This window comes from Engystomops pustulosus, chromosome 1, assembly GCF_040894005.1.
Source record: "Engystomops pustulosus chromosome 1, aEngPut4.maternal, whole genome shotgun sequence".
NCBI classification, from domain to species: domain Eukaryota; kingdom Metazoa; phylum Chordata; class Amphibia; order Anura; family Leptodactylidae; genus Engystomops; species Engystomops pustulosus.
Window position 1 is genome coordinate 174,230,887 of NC_092411.1, and position 20,107 is coordinate 174,250,993.

General features: G+C 40.7%; 1 protein-coding gene across 4 annotated transcripts in view; it reads left to right on the plus strand.

Annotated features, from left to right (window-relative positions):
- The window catches only part of ANKLE1 (ankyrin repeat and LEM domain containing 1), a 142,784-nt gene that overhangs the window by 61,534 nt on the left and 61,143 nt on the right, over nucleotides 1-20,107 (plus strand). For 3 of the 4 annotated variants that reach the window (XM_072113903.1, XM_072113902.1, XM_072113900.1), the window contains one exon: nucleotides 9,347-9,476. The exons of the other annotated variant lie outside the window; for it this stretch is intronic. In XM_072113903.1, the coding sequence (XP_071970004.1) occupies nucleotides 9,347-9,476 (130 nt within the window). The remainder of the gene's footprint in view (nucleotides 1-9,346; nucleotides 9,477-20,107) is intronic. 4 annotated transcript variants of the gene reach the window in all.

Consider the following 20,107-nt stretch of genomic DNA (forward strand, 5'->3'; position numbering starts at 1 on the left):
ACTCACCCCCCCCCCCACATCACATGATTGGGGAATATGATCCGTAGCATCTTTCATATAAACAGGCAAGCTGAATAGTTATTTGAAGAATGAATATAAAACAAAACGAAATCGATATAATAAAAATACATTACTGTTATGGAAAAAACAGTAATTGCATAAATCGTGAAAATTGCGCAATGGGAGCATGCTGGGAAATACTTACATGTATACAAGCCACTAGGACAGAATAACATGTGAAACAAATCGCAAAAGGTGAAACATATGTATGAAATAAGAGAGGAAAATTGAATGAAGGCAGAATAATTGTAAAAGTATGAATAAATAATTTAGCCCCGTAACAAAAACTGGTACGGTATATGCTTGTAAGAGAGCGAAAAGATCTTGGAGAAGAAGCCGGGATAATTGCACATGAAAAAAAATTATATATAACAATAATAATGATATACAGGGTAAATTACTTAAAAGTAAATAAAATTATTTCCAATCCTCTCAATGATGGAAACCCCAACTATGTAGTACAAAAAAATGCAAACGTGTTACAAATAAACAACCTAAAACTTGTTACCAAAACACAGCCGATTGTATTCTCTGTGGTATATAAAATGCACAAGTCTAAACGTCCGCTGTACAGAATGCTCATAAAGTGCAAATGTCTATTTAATATGTAAGTATAAGATCCTGCCTCTTACTCGGACCCTGCGGTATCCTACTCTCCATGACAAAAATCTAAAAGGTTTCTTGATATTACCACCCCTTATTGGTCGTGTGACACAAAGTGGCGGGTAGATTTATTATGCACTTCCCTAAAGTGTTTAGAGGCTGCCGAGACACAATCCGCATCATTCGTAATGTTAGACAAATGGCATCTGATTCTGACTTTAAGAGAGCCTGTAGTGTGTCCAATATATTGTTTTATTGCACTCCCCGCACTCGATCAAATACATGCATTATGGGTGTTGCAGTTGAGGTAAGATTTGATAGGATAACTAGTGTTGGTAGCACAAGAGACAAAACTTTCTCCGACTGAGATAAACGAACATGCTCTGCATTGTGTATGACCACATTTAAAACATCCTGTACAGTATTATTGAGCCAAGTATGGTTAGGGCTTCGGCTATTGAAAAGGCTAGGTGAAAGAACACTACCTTGTAACAAAATAGGGGTGTATTTGTGAACTATTTTGGTAATGTCTCTAAATTCTTTGATACAATCTCTCCTTAAGTGTGATCTTTTCTTTATCGAAATCCACATCATCTGAGCAATTTCTCCTATTGCTCACCATATGGTATGTTTTTAATTATATGGGGAGGATGGCATGAGGATGCCAACAGTGGCATTCCTTGCCATCTCCTTTCTGTAAGGAATGCATTTTACCCTTTCTCCATCCCCAATTAATGTGACATCCAAAAATGGGATTGAATCCCCTCCAAAATAGGAAGTAAATTTCAAATTCATGGAATTATCATTAAGGTATTTGACAAAATCATAAAAAGAAGATTCATAAAAAGAAGATTCCCTCCAAATCCACACCAGGTCGTCTATGTAATGGCCAAACCATACTATAGACACCCGGTGTGGGTTGGAAGGTGAAAAAATGGTGAGTTTTTCCCATTGGGATAGAAAATATTTGCAAGGGAGAGGGAAATTTGGGACCCATTGGGGCCCTATCCACTTGCAAACCCTTTATCTTTATCTTTCTTGTGTAACGCTACTAGTCCCCTTTTCAACAACTTCTTGGAAATCAACATTAGTATCAGCTTGTTCACATGATAAAGATAATTTAAAGGGGTATGCCCATCAGGGCATTTAAATTTAATTCCTTTTCCATATGTACCGTATATACTCGAGTATAAGCCGAGTTTTTAGCACAATTTTTGTGCTGAAAATTCCCCACTCGGCTTATACTCGGGTATTAAAAAACCCAACCAAAAAAAAAAACTCTGTACTCACCGTTCCGACGGCCCGAGCAGCGGCAGGTCCGCGGCAGCTCCGTCTGCAGTCCCTCTTCTTCATGCCGGCGCCAGGTCCGCGATGGCTCCGTGCCCGCGACACGACCGGCACACAACTATGATGTCAGCAGCTGCTGACATCATAGTTGCTTGCCGGTCGGTTCGCAGGCACGGAGCCGTCACGGACCTGGTGCCGGCATGAAGTAAGAAGAGGCACTGCAGGCAGAGCTGCCGCTGCTCGGGCCGTCGGAATGGTGAGTACCAAGTGTGTTTTTTTTTTTTTTTTTTTTTTTTTTTTTAACAGGCTGCTACAGAGGGCTGACAGGCAGTGGCGTAACTACCACGGTAGCAGACGGGCCCGGATCCGACCTGCCACACGAACTATAGAATGGACGATGTGCCTGCACGGCACATGTTTCATGCTGCAGAACTTTATGCTGAGCTGCTGCTTAGTGTAGAAATGCTGGGAGGGGAAGGGGCAGAGGAGGGCAGCGGCAGGAGACACTTCAGGTAACATCCTGTCCTGTCACCCGGCTGCATTCTTATCTATGTGGCCTGCAGACCCCCGGCCTGGGAGCAGCTCTCCTGGGGCCCGGGGCTGCTGCTGCTGAGCTGGGAGCAGTGTGGCACAGAGCAGGATCTAGTGACTACCACTACCTGCCTTATACTTCTGCCCCTCTGACTGCACAATGTCTCCTGGGATGTAACCAGCTCCAGTGCCTGTGACAAGATCACTGGACGCTGCTCCCAGGGAATACAAGTGTAAGTGTGCAGGGGATGTAAATGTATATCATATGTGTATATATGAGTGTATGATGTATGTAAATCAGTGTATGTAGTGTATAATGTGTGTATGAGTGTGTAATGTATTTTTAAGTATGTAATGTGTATGATTGTATAATGTGTATGTATAAAGTGTATGATGTGTGTTTAATGAGTGTATAATGTGTATATGAGTATATAATGTGTGTATATAGGAGTGTATAATGTATATATTGTGTATAATGTGTGTGTATCAGTGTAAAATGTATGTAATGAGTGTATAACGTACATTTGAGTATATCATGTGTGTATATGTGTGTATGATGTTTATATGAGTGTATAATGTGTATATTGTGTGTATAAGGTGTATATGAGTATACATGTTTATATATGAGCCTATAATTATATGTGTATATGATTTTATACATGTGTATATATTAGTGTATTTTGCACGTATAAATGAGTTTAAAAATGTATACAACTCATATTATAATGTATATTATTATACGCACATAATGTATATAACTGAGTGAATATGTGTAAATATGAGTATAAAATGTATTTGTATCAGTGCATAACTGTATGTGTATAAGGGTTATACATATGTGTATATGTACATAAACATGTATATGAAGGTATCTATATAAATATGCGTATAAATAAACAAATATATTCTACATAAATCCAACATACTCTGCCAAAACCTTAAAATACATTTAAAGTTAAATGGAGGATGTGACCCTGCAGTTACGGTTAAGCACCACTACACAATGGGCAGCGCTGTTTTCTTCTGTCTCTGCACTGTGTGTAGTAAAGCTGCTGGAGGCTGCTCTCCTCTGATCAGCGCTGGTGCCAGGTGTCCGTCTCTCATAAATAATCTATCCTACTGAAAGGCTGCAATATTTTGTGACTGTAAAACCTAACTTCAAATGTATTTTAAAAGGAACCTGTCAATAGGATTTCACATATGTTAATGGCAGCTACTGTGGGTCCCGTTATACACAACAAAAACATGTATTTGAATATATCTGCTTGTTTGAAAAGGTATCTATCTATCTCTATACAACTTCTGGAGCCCGAGTCATGAGGGCAGGTGTTTCGTGGTGACTCCACAACTCCTGCTGCTTGAATGACTTGGGCCCCAGAAGCTGAATAGAGATGAGTACCATTTCTAAATGAAATTTCTCAAAAATAATCTTTAAAAAATACTTACAGTATTTGTTTAGTGTATAACGGGACCTGCAGCAGCCATTAACCTGATAACTGAAACCCTGCTGACAGGTTCCCTTTAAGGTTATGCAGCACCATATTACATAAAGGTTTATATCTTAGGGGCCCCATTCTGAAGTCTGCTATGGGGCCCTGCCTCTCCTAGTTACGCCTCTGCTGGCAGGCTATTACTTACAGGGGGCTGGCAGGCTATTATTTACAGGGGGCTGCCAGGCATTTACAGGGGGCTGCCAGGCTATATACTGGGGCTGTGACCAATGCATTTCCCACCCTCGTCTTATATTCAAGTCAATAGGTTTCCCATTCTAAGTGGTAAAATTAGGGGTCTCGGCTTATACTCGAGTCGGCTTATACTCGAGTATATACGGTAAACATTCAATTGGATGTTATTTAAAAAATATATATATATTCCTGTGTGAAGATAATTTCTCATAAATGTTGCCATGTTGTCCCTTAGAAACGAGATAGCTTCCTCAGATACGACCACCCCGCACTCTAGCAATGGCAGCCCAACATGCGCTATTCAATACTGTCTGGCCACCTGGATTCAGCAATCATTACCACAGGACGGCTATGGGACATGCTGTAACTCCCAGGCATTTCATATACAAAAACCTTTTGTGTCTTTGTGCAATCCCTTAGTCTTAGCAGAGGGGGCCGTATCCAGGGACAGTCTTGTTTCTAAGATACCATATCACTACATTTATGAAAAATTATCTTCACCCAGGTACATTTTTTTTTTTTTTTTAATAACATCTAATTGAAGAAATGTTTATATAAGGCAGATTAATTAATCTGGATGTGAATGCCCAGATGAGAATATCCCTTTTAACAAGTTTCTTTGCTCCGAAAAATCACACATTATCACATCAGACTTAATCAAGTCTGCTACATAATCATTGTTTATTTGCAATAACCGTTGCCTTGTTCACTGTTACTATATCATTGAAGTGTTTCCTGATAGGGATGTTACATGCCAGTTTATTAACATCCAGCAGGGTATTGAATAAATTGAAATCACAACTAGGTGAACGTTTTAACCCTTTGGCCAAATCATTTATTTGTTCTTCAGACAATATCCTGCTCCATAAATTAACAACCACTTCTGTTATTTGCCCTACTTTGTGAGAGTTTTCACCCCCACGTCTTTTGTGCTTACGTCCTGTCCGCCTATTAAATTTTTTTTGATGATATATGTGTGTCCTTAGTTTTACTTGTGGTTCCCATTGATCTGGACGCAATATTGTTTTGTTCTCCCTCCGGTTGAGATTACCTTTGACTCCAGGATAAACTATCCATTGAGTTTCCGAGAAACTTAGTCGAGGATTGTAATTCTTCTTTTTGCCTTTCTTATTACGTTTCCTGAGGATAGATTTAGGAGTACTCCTGTTGGAATACAGATTCTGTTCTCGTCGCATCCAAACATAAACTTAGACGTTTCTATAATCTATGACATCACGCTCAAACTTTTTTCCTCTTCACTTCTGTGATGTTGTCCACAGAAGTTTTTTTACAATTTATGCAATTACTGTTGAGTATTTTCCATACTGTATTTTTATTATATTGATTTCCGTTTTTGTTTTATATTCATTCTTCAAATAACTATTCAGCTTACCTGTGGGGGGGTGTGAGATTTCCCCCCACTGTTCTGCTCAGCTGAACTAGTTATAAGGTGAACACATTGCAAGTGAATCCAGGTTATGAGTAAAATGCCTGTTGTTGAAACGCGTTAACCAGCTTATCTCCTTTTGTCTGTCTAAGCAATTTTTTAAAATAAATAAGGCATTTTTTTTGCAAAAGTATAGCCGTGGGCTTTCATCGAGTTGTGCCGGTCTAAACATTTGTTTTTTACATGTACCAGACGGCTATGGATGGAGCACTTTCCGTGCACCAGGAGACTTCCGGGAGGTGTACAGCCTAAAGCAGTGATGGCGAACCTTTTAGAGACCGAGTGCCCAAACTACAAGCTAAATCCACTTATTTACTATGAAGTGCCTACATGGCTTTTTAAGCATTAACCTTTTTGCTACCTGTTCTTCCACTTCTTTCTATCATATAAGCCCCCTGAAACCATCAATACCATTGAAAGACGGAGGGCAAATTCATACTCATTATAGCTTCTGTCCAGGGTCTCTCTGTAGAGGAAGAATAGTGGGTATAGCAGGAAGACCTCCAAAGATAATGCAGCCCTGTCCACACCTTCTCACTTTTCCCGCAGTTCCAAACGGCCAATGAAGTGTCGCTTTAAAATAACATTGAGAGCAGCATCTCTTATGTTGCCTGGGACTGCAGGAAGATTTGGTGGATTTGGTCATATTTGGTGAACTGGGGCAATGGTCTGCGTGCCCACAGAAATGGCTTAGAGTGCCACTTCTGGCACCTGTGCCATAGGTTCGCCACCACTGGCCTAGAGCGATCTCCAGGTTGGGTGAGCTGGCTTCTTTATTCACTTTTTTTACTTACCGTAGTAGAAGTGTTGTGCAAAAAGTCTTATGTAACTTGTACTGCAAACTCCCTGCAGGCAATATTCTTTTACATGCCACTAGTTGTCACCCCCCACATGTAGTTAAGAACTTGCCCAAGGTAGAATTTATAAGAGCAAAACGCTTATGCACACAGGAGGATCATTATCAATAAACCTATACACAAATTACCAAACGTTTATATGATAGGGGATATAATAAAACTCTCATTAAACCAGGTCACAACTTCTATTTACTGACAGACCCATACACAGAAATACTAAAAACACCACAGGATAAGTAACTTTCTCTACTGACTATACATGCCAATTTTATCAAGTAATGCACATAATAAAGAAACACCTTCCGTTCTTGTATCAAGATCCCATTTTATTTGACATACTTAAATCCAGCTGTCGTTTCTCAGCCAGAAATTCTGCCACATTAGGAGATTTATTATCTTCTACAAAACAAGAATCATGGCTCTCAAGGGCAGCTTCAAATGTGCTCTATCCCTTTGTGCTGCATGCAAATATATACAAAAAACACAATTTGCTTCTTCCTTGCAAACTTATAAAAAATATAAAATATATACATTTATAAACTGTAACACTATGTAGTATATTAAATCCCTTGTGCTATCTGCTCTTTGCAGAATATAAGAAGTACCAAACGTAACCTTAAAATAAGAATTGCAGAACACATATCTGAAGCTCGTCCCAATTTACCTTTTTCTAATACCAATACTTACACACACTGGGGCACATTTACTTACCCGGTCCAGTCGCGATCCAGCGGCGGGTTCTCTGCACTGGATTCGGGTCCGGCCGGGATTTAATAAGGCAGTTCCACCAGGTGGCGCTGCTGCGCTGAAAAGCATTTTAACGCGCCGGAATTCACCGAGGCCGTCTGAGTGAAGGTAAGCGGGTCCCGAGCGACACATTTTCGGTTCTTAAATGCGGCGGTTTTTCCGAATACGTTGGGTTTTCGTTCGGCCACGCCCCCCGATTTCCGTCGCGCGCATGCCGGCGCCGATGCCCCACAATCCGATCGCGTGCGCCAAAATCCCGGGGCAATTCAGGTACAATCGGCGCAAATCGGAAATATTCGGGTAACACGTCGGGAAAACGCGAATCGGGCCCTTAGTAAATGACCCCCACTGTGTCCAAACATTGTAAAGACCTACACAATGGAGACATCTCACAGTTGTTGGTCACACCAATTAAATAAGTAACCGACAAAGAGAGGCTGAGAACTGGGTTAAAGCCCTACAACAACAGAGAACTTTCTGGATTTAACTGTGAAAACCAGAATACCTCATGGGTTAAATAGTAGAAGTGAGTTAATGTACATATATTAACTTTTTCTTTCTGAAATCTTGTTTGTATTTTGATCATATACCTGTGAGTTTGTTTCCTCCTCCAATGTTAACAAAATCTGAGACCCGTTTGCTGTCTACTTCCATTGGAACACATGGAGGTACAGATTCATTATATGTTGGTTTAAGTACCTTTTTTAATGAAGATGAAATAAATTGAAGATTTATTACACCTTTATATACTTTATGCCTGCCTGGTTGCTGGATTCATCCTCTACTATCCTGCATTGCACTAATTCGGCTCAGCTTATCTGAGCACCTGAAACATGGCTACAAAGGGTAGGTGAGCTAAAAAAAAATGTTCTTTTTTGTCTTGTGTAAAAATTGTTTCGGGTAGTCTTTGAAACCTGAACCCTATCCTTACATTATCCCAAAGTAATTTTTGGTCTAAACCTACTAAACATTTCATCAGCCAAATAAGCTGAGTCATCTGGGAGCAAATTTCTTATCATTTATTGCAAAATAAATAACAGGTAATGATTTAATCATGTTGAATGTTTCCCATCACTGTGTATGTTGGTTTAGATTTAATTAGTAGTGACCACTTGCCCATTCAAGTATTGCAGTGAATTGGTCTGCAAAAAAAGAACCCGAAATGTGTATTTTTGGCTGTTAAAAGCAAAGCATTGGCATGCTCATATATCATAGACTATCATAGACTCAAAAAGGATAGGGTGGCCCACAATCTTCTGTACAAGGTGTCACTCTTTAACCGCAATAGAACCCATTTGTCAAACATATAAAACTTAGGGCACTAACTTATTATACTATTCTACAGTATATTCGAAGTACTGTGATGTGATCTTAAGATCCTGTAAGGACCTCTATTGAACATCTATTGAATTTATAGACTCTACGCTGGCAACTACAGAGTACACTACAGTATAGGCGGATGGTTTTAACTCATTTATGCCTGGATGATATGTTAATAAAGCCTTTTGGAATTTATACTCCTGGGTGCTGTGGCTTCCTCCATCGATTATGCCTGATTATGGGTTTGAGCATCAGAACCTTAAGCTGCGAGTACCACCACTTACAAGTTACCATGTAGGACTTGCATTGCTGCCTCACTAATTCGTTTTACTTAACTCCTTATACTTCATTGTGATATTCGATTTTATTCTTATTGTTTAAATGCAGTTTAAGTTGTATATGAGTGACAAATGGGAGCTATTATGGCCTAAAGGACCACACATTGTACATAATCTTTGGACCCAGGGCAACCTAAAAGGGGTTTAAAGGGGTTGTGCTGGACATTGTTATTAAATAATAAATACAGTTCTATCAGATTTCTGGGATTCTCAACGCTCACAATGAATGTCTTGAGACTATTTGGTCTACCAGTACACCAGCTGGTTGTTGGTCCCAATACCTTAAGCATAATCTGTGCTTTCTAATGCCCTCCTTTTCACAACTTTTGTATGTGTAAATAATGATATCTTTTTGTGTAGATAAAATCGTTTGTTTTTATTTTGAGTCCTTAGTTCACAAAACCATTGGTCATTTTAAAAAAATTTCTAGAAACAACATTTTATATTAAAATCCTTTTTTTTCCCCACCAGCCTTGTTCTAAGGTACAGCATATTATAGATGTATGGAAAAGTGGTCAAGGTGTGCTGTCTCTACACTGTTTCCAAAACTCAATTCCGGTTGAAGCATACACAAGAGAAGCCTGCATGGTGGATGCCATTGGTAACCCTTATTTATTTATCTGTGCACGTTATTTCCCTTCCTGTAAACATAAGACATACAATACAGACCAAAAGTTTGGACACACCTTCTTATTAAATGAGTTTTTTCTCTATTTTCATGACTATAAAAATTATAGATTCACACTGAAGGCATCAACTATGAATTAACAGATGTTGGATTATAAACTGAGCAAAAAGTGTGAAACAACTGAAAATATGTCTTTATATTCTAGGTTTTTCAAAGTAGCAACCTTTTTGATTTGATTACTGCTTTGCACACTCTTGGCATTCTCTTGATGAGCTTAAAGAGGTAGTCGCCTGAAAAGGTTTTCACATCACAGGTGTGCCCTGTCAGGTTTAATAAGTGGGATTTCTTGCCTTATAAATGAGGTTGGGACCATAAGTTGTGTTGTTGAGAAGTCAGGTGGATACACAGCTGATAGTCCTACTGAATACACTGTTGGCTGTTTTTTTTGTAGTCTTAATACAAATTTTAAGTAAGGAAAAATGAGTGGCCATTATTTCTTTAAGAAATGAAGGTCATTTACTCTGAAAAATTGGCATAACTTTAAAAGTGTCCCCAAGTGCAGTTGCAAAAACCATCAAGCGCTTCAAAGACACTGGCTCATTTGAGGACCACTCCATGAAAGAAAGACAAAGAGTCACCACCTCTGCTGCGGAGGATAAGTTTATACGAGTCACCAGCCTCAAAAATCGCAGGTTAACAGCAGCTCAGAATAGAGACCAGGTCAATGCCACACAAAGTTCTAGCAGCAGACACAACTGTAAAGAGGAGACTGTGTATAGCAGGGCTTCATGGTAAAATGGCTAAGGAAAGGCAACAAGCAGAAGAGACTTGTTTGGGCCAAGGAACACAAGGAATGGACATTAGACCAGTGGAAATCTGTGCTTTGGTCTGATGAGTCCAAATTTGAGATGTTTGGTTCCAACCACCGTGTCTTTGTGCGACACAAATAAAGTGAACGAATGGACTGCTTTGCTGGTGACACTGTTGGGTATTTTTTTCAAAATTGAAGGTATACTGAACCAGCATGGTTACCACAGCATCTTGCAGCAGCATGCTATTCCATCCGGTTTAAGTTTAGGTAGACCACAATTTATTTTTTAACAGGACAATGACCCCAAACACACATCTAAGCCGGGCTATTTGACCAAGAATGAAAGTGATGGGGTGCTACACCAAATGACCTGGTCACCAGAACCCAATCGAGAGGTTTGGGGTGAGCTGAACATCAGAGTGAAGGTAAAAGGGCCAAAAAGTGCTAAGCATCTCTCGGAACTCCTTTAAGACAGTTGGAAGACTATTTCAGGTGACTACCTCTTAAGGGACAGGAAGCAGAGATTTAAAATACCCTACCCCTGCATCCACACTCTAGTGGCTTCCTTTCCCTACCCTGGGCAAGGAGTAGAGAGAAATCTCTCCTCGCTTCCTCCTCCAAGTGGTACAGTGAGGGGGAAATGCAGTTCTGGCGCGGGGCTTGGTTCCCTTGTCTATCTGGCGCAGGCATTGATCGGCGTCGGGGTCTCCCTTCCTTGCCATCATCAGGTGCGGGTATTCTACGGCCCCATGCGTGGCTAATGACACCTGGCTAAAACAGCATGGCGGCCTGTGTGTTCTTTCAAATTAAGAAACCCCGCCTATTGCTCCTGTGAATGGTTTTGGGGATATAGTTTTGTTTTATACCGGGTGTAAGGTCCCTACTTACACACTGATTACCTTATACTTGCATTAATAGAGAAGGATTATTCTCCTTCTCTATTAGGAGTCTAAAGAGGAGAAGCAAAAAGAGAAGAATCCTAAAGATCAGCCTCAAAAAGATACGGAGAAGAAAAAAGTTGCTTCCAGTAGCTGCGACATGTGTTTCAACAAATTATTTAGTGATTTACAAAAAAATTGGTCTGCAAGTACTGTATAGCTATTAGGGCAGCACGGTGGCTGTGGTTAGCGTTACAGCCTTGCAGCGCTGGGGGCCTGGGTTCATGTCCCAGGGACAGCATTTACAAAGAGTTTGTGTTGTCTACGTGTTTGGTTGGGTTTCTTCCCACACTCCAAAACATACTGATAGGTTGATCAGATTGTATGCCCAATTGAGGGCAGGGACTGATTTGGCAAGTTATGTGTAGTGCTGCGTAGTCTGTGTGTGCTATATACATATAGGAATTGTTATTTATTATTATTAGATAATCTAGTAAGAGGAAAAATCATCAATGGATTAGATGCAAACGTTCGTTAAAGGGGAAGTACAATGTTCGCTAACATCCTCTATAACTCTCAAGAAAACAGAAGTATGCCAAAGGAACAAAAAAGGTAAAGTATAAACAACTTTTATTGATATATAAACTACACCACAACACAAAAAAACCATAAAAACATCTAAAAGTGTGAACAACACACAAACAAACAATCCAGCAAGGAGACCTAGCATGTGATAGTGCTGGTCACCCCTACAAACCACTAGCTCCCCCTCCTGAAATAACACCCCCCTAGCTGCACAAAATCCAGAAATGTATCTTATAGTGGATGAGATATCCAGTGTGTGTGGTCAAAGCTCATAATCCCGGGAGAATCAGCAAAAAGTAAACCAACAATCCTCCAACAGAACAATCTATAAGCAAGTGCAATGAGGTATATGTAAAAGATGGATACACATATCTACCTGCTGCAACCGGGATAGACGCAAAGGGGAGGTGAGGGGAAGCTGGGGTACACAGCCCCACGCGTATCGCCACCCAACTGGCTTCCTCAGGGGTGTTGTGGTGTTGGCTGTTGTCCTATTTATGTGCTGGCGTCTCTCATGGGGCAAAACAAGCCGCAGCTGATGATGTGGGTGTTAGCTTTGTCATGTGCGTGTTAGCGCGGTCTCAGAAGTGTAAGCGATCACGCGTGCGCCAGAATTTGGCGCACGCTGCTGCGCATGCGCCACAAACTGGCGCACGCTCCTGAGCATGTCCTCTGCTGTTCCCCAACGGTATTGCACAATTGTGACAGGTGAATATGTGAACTAACATCGTGTGGGCAGTAATCCCAAACCACGATGGTATGTGGGGTAAAGTGACATGCAGACTCTAAAATGCGTCAAGCAGTCTGGGGTCAGGGAAAGGATACATGAATGTTATGTATTAGTGTATCCTGAACTCTTGGATTGCAATTGAAAAATTAGTGTTCAAGTGGGTACACATATAAAAATCCTATTTAACAGTATGATATAATATAATTATACAGCTAAATGCCAAACTAATCTAGATGAACAATTCATTATGCATTTATGTGTCAGTGATTTGAAGTTGTGCCCAACAAGGGTATTCATACCCACGCGTATGCCAAGATGTACATTCATTCTTTCATGGGCCCATGAACCATACATCCACACACCCACTCACCATACATACCAAAGTGCAGGAAGCCTCTATAACCTCCCCATACCCCAGGAGCCGGCTCATCTATAGACTCGCTAGATCCAGACCCATCTACTTCAGCTGTGAAAATGAAGCCTTGATACCTGTTTGCCTCAGATGAGCTAGATCACCAACAGAGACCAAGAACATTGTTCCTCAGTATTCCTGATTTAAAAAAACAAATTGCTCTTCTGGAATGATCTGCAACCAAAGAAGTTTGAACAGATATCTTGTAGAAGATCCCACAAGAGGTGACGCATTGTTGGACCTTGTGATTTCTAACAATGCGGAGATTGTCCAAAATGTCAGTATCCGGGAACCCCTTGGGAACAGCGATCATGATATAATTATTTTCCTCTTAAACTTTAAAAAGCAGAAACAGGTGGGAAAATCGAAAAGAGGGCTAATTTCCAAAAATTCAGGGCTGCAATACAGGATATAGATTGGGATCAGATACTGTCACATGGTGATACTAATGTTAAATGGGAGAAATTCAAATCTATCCTGGGTTTTTATACTTCTAAATTTATTCCAATAGGTAACAAGTATAGACGGGCTAGATTACACCCCTCGTGGCTTACAGCTACAGTTAAAAGGGGCAATTAATGAGAAAAAGAGGGCATTTAAAAAATATAAATCTGACGGGTCACCTGAGGCTTTAAATACTTACAAAAAACTTACCAAAATCTGTAAAAAGGAAATCAAATCAGCCAAAATACAAAATGAAAGACAGGTGGCTAAAGATGGCAAAACACATCCCAAGAAATGTTTTAGTTATATCAATGTAAAAAACAATGGGTCACAACAGGTTGGACCCCTTTATTCTGAAAATGGGGCATCGGTGACTGGAGACCAGGAGAAGGCGGAGATACTTAATAGGTTTTTTAGCTCCGTTTATACAATAGAAGAGAGAACTTCTGACTTGGGTGGTGCCAGTGTGAGTCATGCACCCTGTAATATAGTAGACTGGCTGAATGTAGGCATTATCCAATCTAAGCTAAATAAAATCGATGTGTACAAAGCTCCTGGACCAGATGGGTTACACCCCAGAGTTTTTAAAGAACTCAGTTCTGTTATTGCTGTACCACTGTCTAAAATCTTCAGGAATTCCGTAATGTCTGGTGTGGTGCCAAGTGACTGGCGCAAGGCAAATGTGGTGCCAATATATAAAAAGGGCTCTAGAACTTCGCCAGGCAATTACAGGCCTGTAAGCTTAACTTCCATTGTGGGGAAAGTGTTGGAAGGGTTAGTAAAAGACTACATACTGGAGTATGTGACATCAAATAGAATAATAAGTAATAACCAGCATGGGTTTACTAAGAATAGAAGTTGTCAAACTAACCTTATCTGCTTCTATGAAGAGGTGAGCAGGTGCCTGGATGGAGGAGCAGCTGTGGATATTGTGTTCTTGGACTTTGCAAAGGCATTTGACACTGTCCCTCATAGACGCCTGATGGGTAAAATTAGGGCTATTGGTTTGGCAGAAATCATTTGCAATTGGATTGAAAACTGGCTGAAGGATCGTATCCAGAGAGTTCTGGTCAATGATTCCTACTCGGAATGGTCATCAGTTATGAGTGGTGTACCTCAGGGTTCTGTGCTTGGCCCTCTACTATTTAATATATTTATTAATGATATAGAGGTAGGAATTAATAGCACTGTGTCTATTTTTGCAGATGACACCAAACTGTGTAGTGTAATACAGTCTATGGAGGATGTTCATAGGCTGCAGGGTGACTTGGACAAACTGAATGTTTGGTCATCCACTTGGCAAATGAGGTTTAATGTGGATAAATGTAATGTTATGCACCTGGGGGCCAATAATCCAAAGGCAAAATATGTCCTTGGGGGAGTACAACTGGGAGAGTCCCTTGTTGAGAAGGACCTGGGGGTACTAGTAGATCATAAATTGAATAACAGCATGCAATGTCAATCAGCTGCCTCTAAAGCTAGTAGGATCATGTCATGTATCAAAAGTGGAATGGACTCTCGTGATAGGGATGTAATATTACTACTATACAAGGCACTGGTTCGGCCACACCTGGAATATGCTGTCCAGTTCTGGGCAACGGTCCATAAAAAGGATGCCCTGGAGCTGGAGAGGGTTCAACGTAGAGCCACAAAACTGATAAGGGGTATGGAGGGTCTTAGTTATGAGGAAAGATTAAAACAACTAGATTTATTTAGTCTGGAAAAGAGACGACTACGAGGGGACATGATTAATTTATATAAATATATGAATGGTCCATACAAAAAATATGGTGGTAAATTGTTCCAGATTAAATCAAATCAAAAGACGAGGGGGCACTGTCTCCGTTTGGAGAAACCAAGGTTTAATCACCGGAGGCGACAGGGCTTTTTTTACTATGAGAACTGTCAATCTGTGGAATAGCTTGCCTCCGGAGCTGGTCACAGCAGGGACAGCGGAGAGCTTCAAGAAGGGTCTAGATGCCTTTTTACACCTAAATAACATTGATTGTTATGCTATATAGGATTGTTTCCCCTAAATCCCTTCCTCATCCAATCCCTACCCTTCCTTGGTTGAACTTGATGGACAAGTGTCTTTTTTCATCCGTATAAACTATGAAACTATGAAACTAAGATATATACTGTGCAGGAAGTTAAAAATGGAAATCGAGTTCACCCAATTTCATCCAGAGGCATTCATGTGCACGTTTGATCTTCAAGATTTGTATCACCATGTGCAACATCCCAGAAATTCCTCAGACTTGCGGCCTTTACAGCAGAAGGGGAAGTAGCTTGCTACCAATACAAGGCAATTCCGGGATTTCTTCAGCTCAAAGGCCTTTCTCAAGAATCATAATAGAGATAGTGGCCTTTCTGAAAACAAAGAAGTTGCCTTAATCCCATATCTAGACAATCTCCTGATAATAACGCGTAAAGAGCATTAATTATTCCAGCACAGGAATCTCACTATTGTGACTCTTCAACAGTTTGTCTGGGTCATAGATTGGGCCAAATCGAATCTGATGCCCATCAGGATAACTTTATTTCTGCGTCTGCCTCAACTCTCTTTTCTTCCAGAGGGAAAAATGGCAAGATAGATCAGATAAACAACTATTACATAAGGGAAGTGATGAAGATCTTAGACCAGCTAACTGCCTGTATTCAGTCTGTCCAGTGGAGTTGGTGGTCACACTCGTACACTACAAAAGGTGGATACGGACTTCCTGGGACACAAACTCTCTACAACTCGATTGCAAAGTAAATATTCCTCTTGTTAGATCATCCCTAAATTGGCGGACTTAACCAAACAGACCCGAGTCCGTCTAGAAGGGGTGCAAAACTGAGAGACTCCTTTGCCCAGGGTCTATGGCCACTATCAATACAGTCTCGCTCCTCAAATTATCTCCTCAAAAAAACGTTAAGATCTGTGTGGGAAACCCTGAAGAACAGCAAAGTTGCTATTAAAGAAAAAAACTCCCACATAAAAGTTTACTTGGACAATGTCACCACAGTGGCATATCTCCCATATCAAGCGGAACAAGAAGCCCAGATCTCCTTCACCTATCAGAGAAAATATTCTACTGGGCGGAAAATAATGCTCTTTCTTTATCAGCCGTTCACCTAATGAGAACAAACTAGCAGACTGTTTCAGCAGAAACATAATAAAGCAGAAGTCTTTCTACAACTTAACACAGGAAGGGGAAAACCAGATATAGACCTATATAGATAGACCTATTCGCTAACCGAGCAAATACGAAGGTGAAGCTTTTCTTCTCTCTTGCCACCCTTGCGATGCCTCACTGATGTAAGCCTTTCCTCCAATACCAATAATATTGAAGGTTGTTCAAAAGATACAAAGGGACAAGGCAATAGTAATTCTTTATAGTTCAATTATGGAAAAATAAGAAATTGTTTTCAGCACTGAAGAAGATGGCTCTGGAAGAACCAATACTCCATCCTTCTCGTCTAGGGTCCAGTCTTCTATCCAAGACCCCAGGCTCTCCAGCTATTGGCATGGATCCTGAAAGGCAGTTACTAAGGGCTTAAGGATTATCACATAAAGTGATAACAACCTTAAAGGCAAGTTAATCCATATACTCTTGTATTTGAAAAATGCTACTTTTGTGGTCCTAATACTCCAGATCGATCTTCCACTAACATTTCTCAGGTGTTGGACTTCCAACAGGTTTCGATCTGAAAACTGTCTCTCTGAAAGTCCAAATACTGGAGCTCATTTACTAAGGGTTTCCCGACGATTTCCGTTTTGTGCCGAATTGCCCGGGTTTTTGGCGAATCGGGATTCGGACAACGCACAAGATTTAACATTTTTAGAATTGTGTCGCCAGACACGCACTTACAAGCACTAGGAAGAAAAAGGTGAACTCCGGCAGACCTTGGTGGGGAAGGAACTCGGGAGCACAATCTTCATGAATCGTGCCGGACTTCATCCTCATCAGACCGTCCGAATCTGGGATCGCGACTTGACCAGGTAAGTAAATTTGCCCCATTGTCTCTCAGTGCGTTATTTAACTCCTTAACGACACTGCCATTTTGTAGCTTAAGGCTCAGCCCCATTTTATTGTATTCTGACATGCGTCACCTTTTTATGGTTATAACTTTTGTTACTTATCGAAATGATTGATTGAGATTGATTGTTTGTTTGTTTGTTTTTTTTTCCTCACATGTTGTACTTCATTTTAGTTGTTTAATTTTGCCTGAATTTTATTTACAAAAGAAAAAATGATGATGATTTTTTTTTTTTTTTAAATTGCCATTTTCAAAATGATTGTGTTTCCAGCTGCATGGATTTAACACTTAAATAAGTTGCTGAGTAACATTTCCCGTATGTCTACTTTACATTTTCATAATTTCTTGAAATTTCTGGATAATTTATTTTGATATCACACGGTTTACAAATGGAATATCCATTTTCTGTATTTTCAGAATTTTTGCTGATAACTACTGTTTTGAATGAAATTTTAAATATTTAGCATTAAAAAAAAACCTATATAATCAATATATTTTCAAATTTTCACCCCTCACGCTATCAGAAACGGCTTATAGGAAGATTGAGAACTTCATAGTAATTACCGTATATACTCGAGTATAACCCGAGGCCCCTAATTTTACCACAGAAACCTGGTAAAACCTATATATATTTTTTTACTCGAGTATAAGCCGAGTTTGAGTTTTCAGCACATCTTTTTTGTGCTGAAAAACTAGGCTTATACTCCAGTATATATGGTAAATCAAACTGAAGGTGAAATTTAGAATGGTCAAATTTTGCCAGTTATATGTTCATTTAGCCCTTAAATTTACAGATTTCCAAAAGATAAAAAGAGAGAAACCATCTTTAAATTTGTTTTGCAATTTCTCCCTAGTACAGAGACAACCCCCCCCCCCCCCCCACACACACACACACTTTTCCGGTACTTGTTTTATGGGCGCACAGCGAGACATAGAAGGGAAGAAGCACCATGCAGCTGCCAGGATTTTAGTTTTCTCAGTGGCTCCTTTTGTAGCCTATACAATTTTAGCTTTTTTGTTATTGGGGCCATATGACTGCATTTTTTAGCTGGATGAGATGCTTTTTGGGTTTGGTATTTTGTACTGGGTTTTTTACTTTTTCATTCATTTTTTTAAATTTATTTTTGGTATTCACCGTATAGCCTAATTATAGTATATAGCCTGCCTTCCCCCTGTAGTATGTAGCCTGCCAGCCCCTGCCCCAAATAATATCATGGCTGTAAGGCTATATTCACACTGCCGTTGCCTGCCCGTACCGTACCGTAGCGGGCAACGGCAGTGTACGGGGAGAGGAGGAGGAGGTGAGCGCAGCTCACCCCCGCCCCTCTCCATAGCAACCTATGGCACACGGCGGCGTTTTACGGGAAAAGATAGGACATGTCCTATCTTTTTCCCGGGTACGGAACGGTACGGTGCCGCACGTGTGCTGCACCGTACCGCTCCCGTAGGGTGCCGTGCGCCCATAGGAGTGTATGGGGGACGTATATTGGCTGTATATACGTCGGCCATATATACGTCCTCCATACGTTCGTGTGAATGTAGCCTAAGAATAAAACGAAGTGTACTCACCTTCCGACTCCGATGCGATGCTCCGTGTCCCCACGCTGTCCGCCACAGGCACAATGTCGTCAGCAGCTTGCTGACATCATAACGTGTATATGTGCCAGTGCCGGCGCACGTAGAACGACAGCAAGCGACTGATGCCTGTGATGAACGGCATGGGGACACTGAGCCGAATTGCGTGTCACTGCTGTATTAATCGCTGTATTGAAGAGGACCTGCCAGGGGGGTGTCTGAAGTTGAGTACAATGTGTTTGTTTTTTGGGGGTTTTTTTCTCTCTTGACTCGAGTGTAAGCCGAGGTGAGGTTTATCAACACATTTATTTGTGCTGAAAAACTTGGCTTATACTCGAGTATATACAATATTTAATTTTATTCTACGCGTTATTATGGATGTGGTGATATATATATATATAATATAGTTTTCTGCGTGAGGCTTGGGAAGATTCTTCCTCATCCTTTAAATCAAATATTGCAGCTACCTGTATGTCCTGATCCAGGTTGATCCTGGAAAAATGGGGAGAGGTTTATTTCGTCCCTCCCCTCACAGCTTCAACCCAGGTCACAATCGGGATGGAGGAGCAACAAAAGAACTTGGCACTATCGCTCGCAGCGTCTTAAAGCTCTGAGAGTCTTTGAAAGCTCTTCAGGCCAAAAATTATTGAAAAGATGAACAAACTTCAGATGTCAGTCCGCTCCTTGATTGCGCATCAATCCCTGTCCCTACTCCCTTGTCTGGCAACTGCAGGACACGGACTTCTTCAAGGGAGTCCCGTGGAGACAAGAAGTAGTAACTCTGGTGACAGACGCCAGTCATTGGGGACCACATCTGGGGAATCAAGTATCAGACAGGGGTATCGGACAGGTCCTCAAATTTCAAGGGGTTATGTGTGGTAAGAGAAGCCCTAAAACTATCTCTAAAATTGATCCGAGGAAAGGATCTAAAAGTCCTTTCGGACAGTGTGTCAGCAGTTGCATTTATAAACCATGGAACACCAGAAGTCAGTCGCTGATGAATCTAGCATATGACACCTTTGAGCTGGCAGAGTTAAACTCCTCATCAGCAGAACACCTAAAAGAAGAAAGCAACGAGACCACAGACTTCTTAAGTCTCCATCAGTTAAACCAGGGAGAGTTGTGCCACAACAAGGAAGTGTTCGA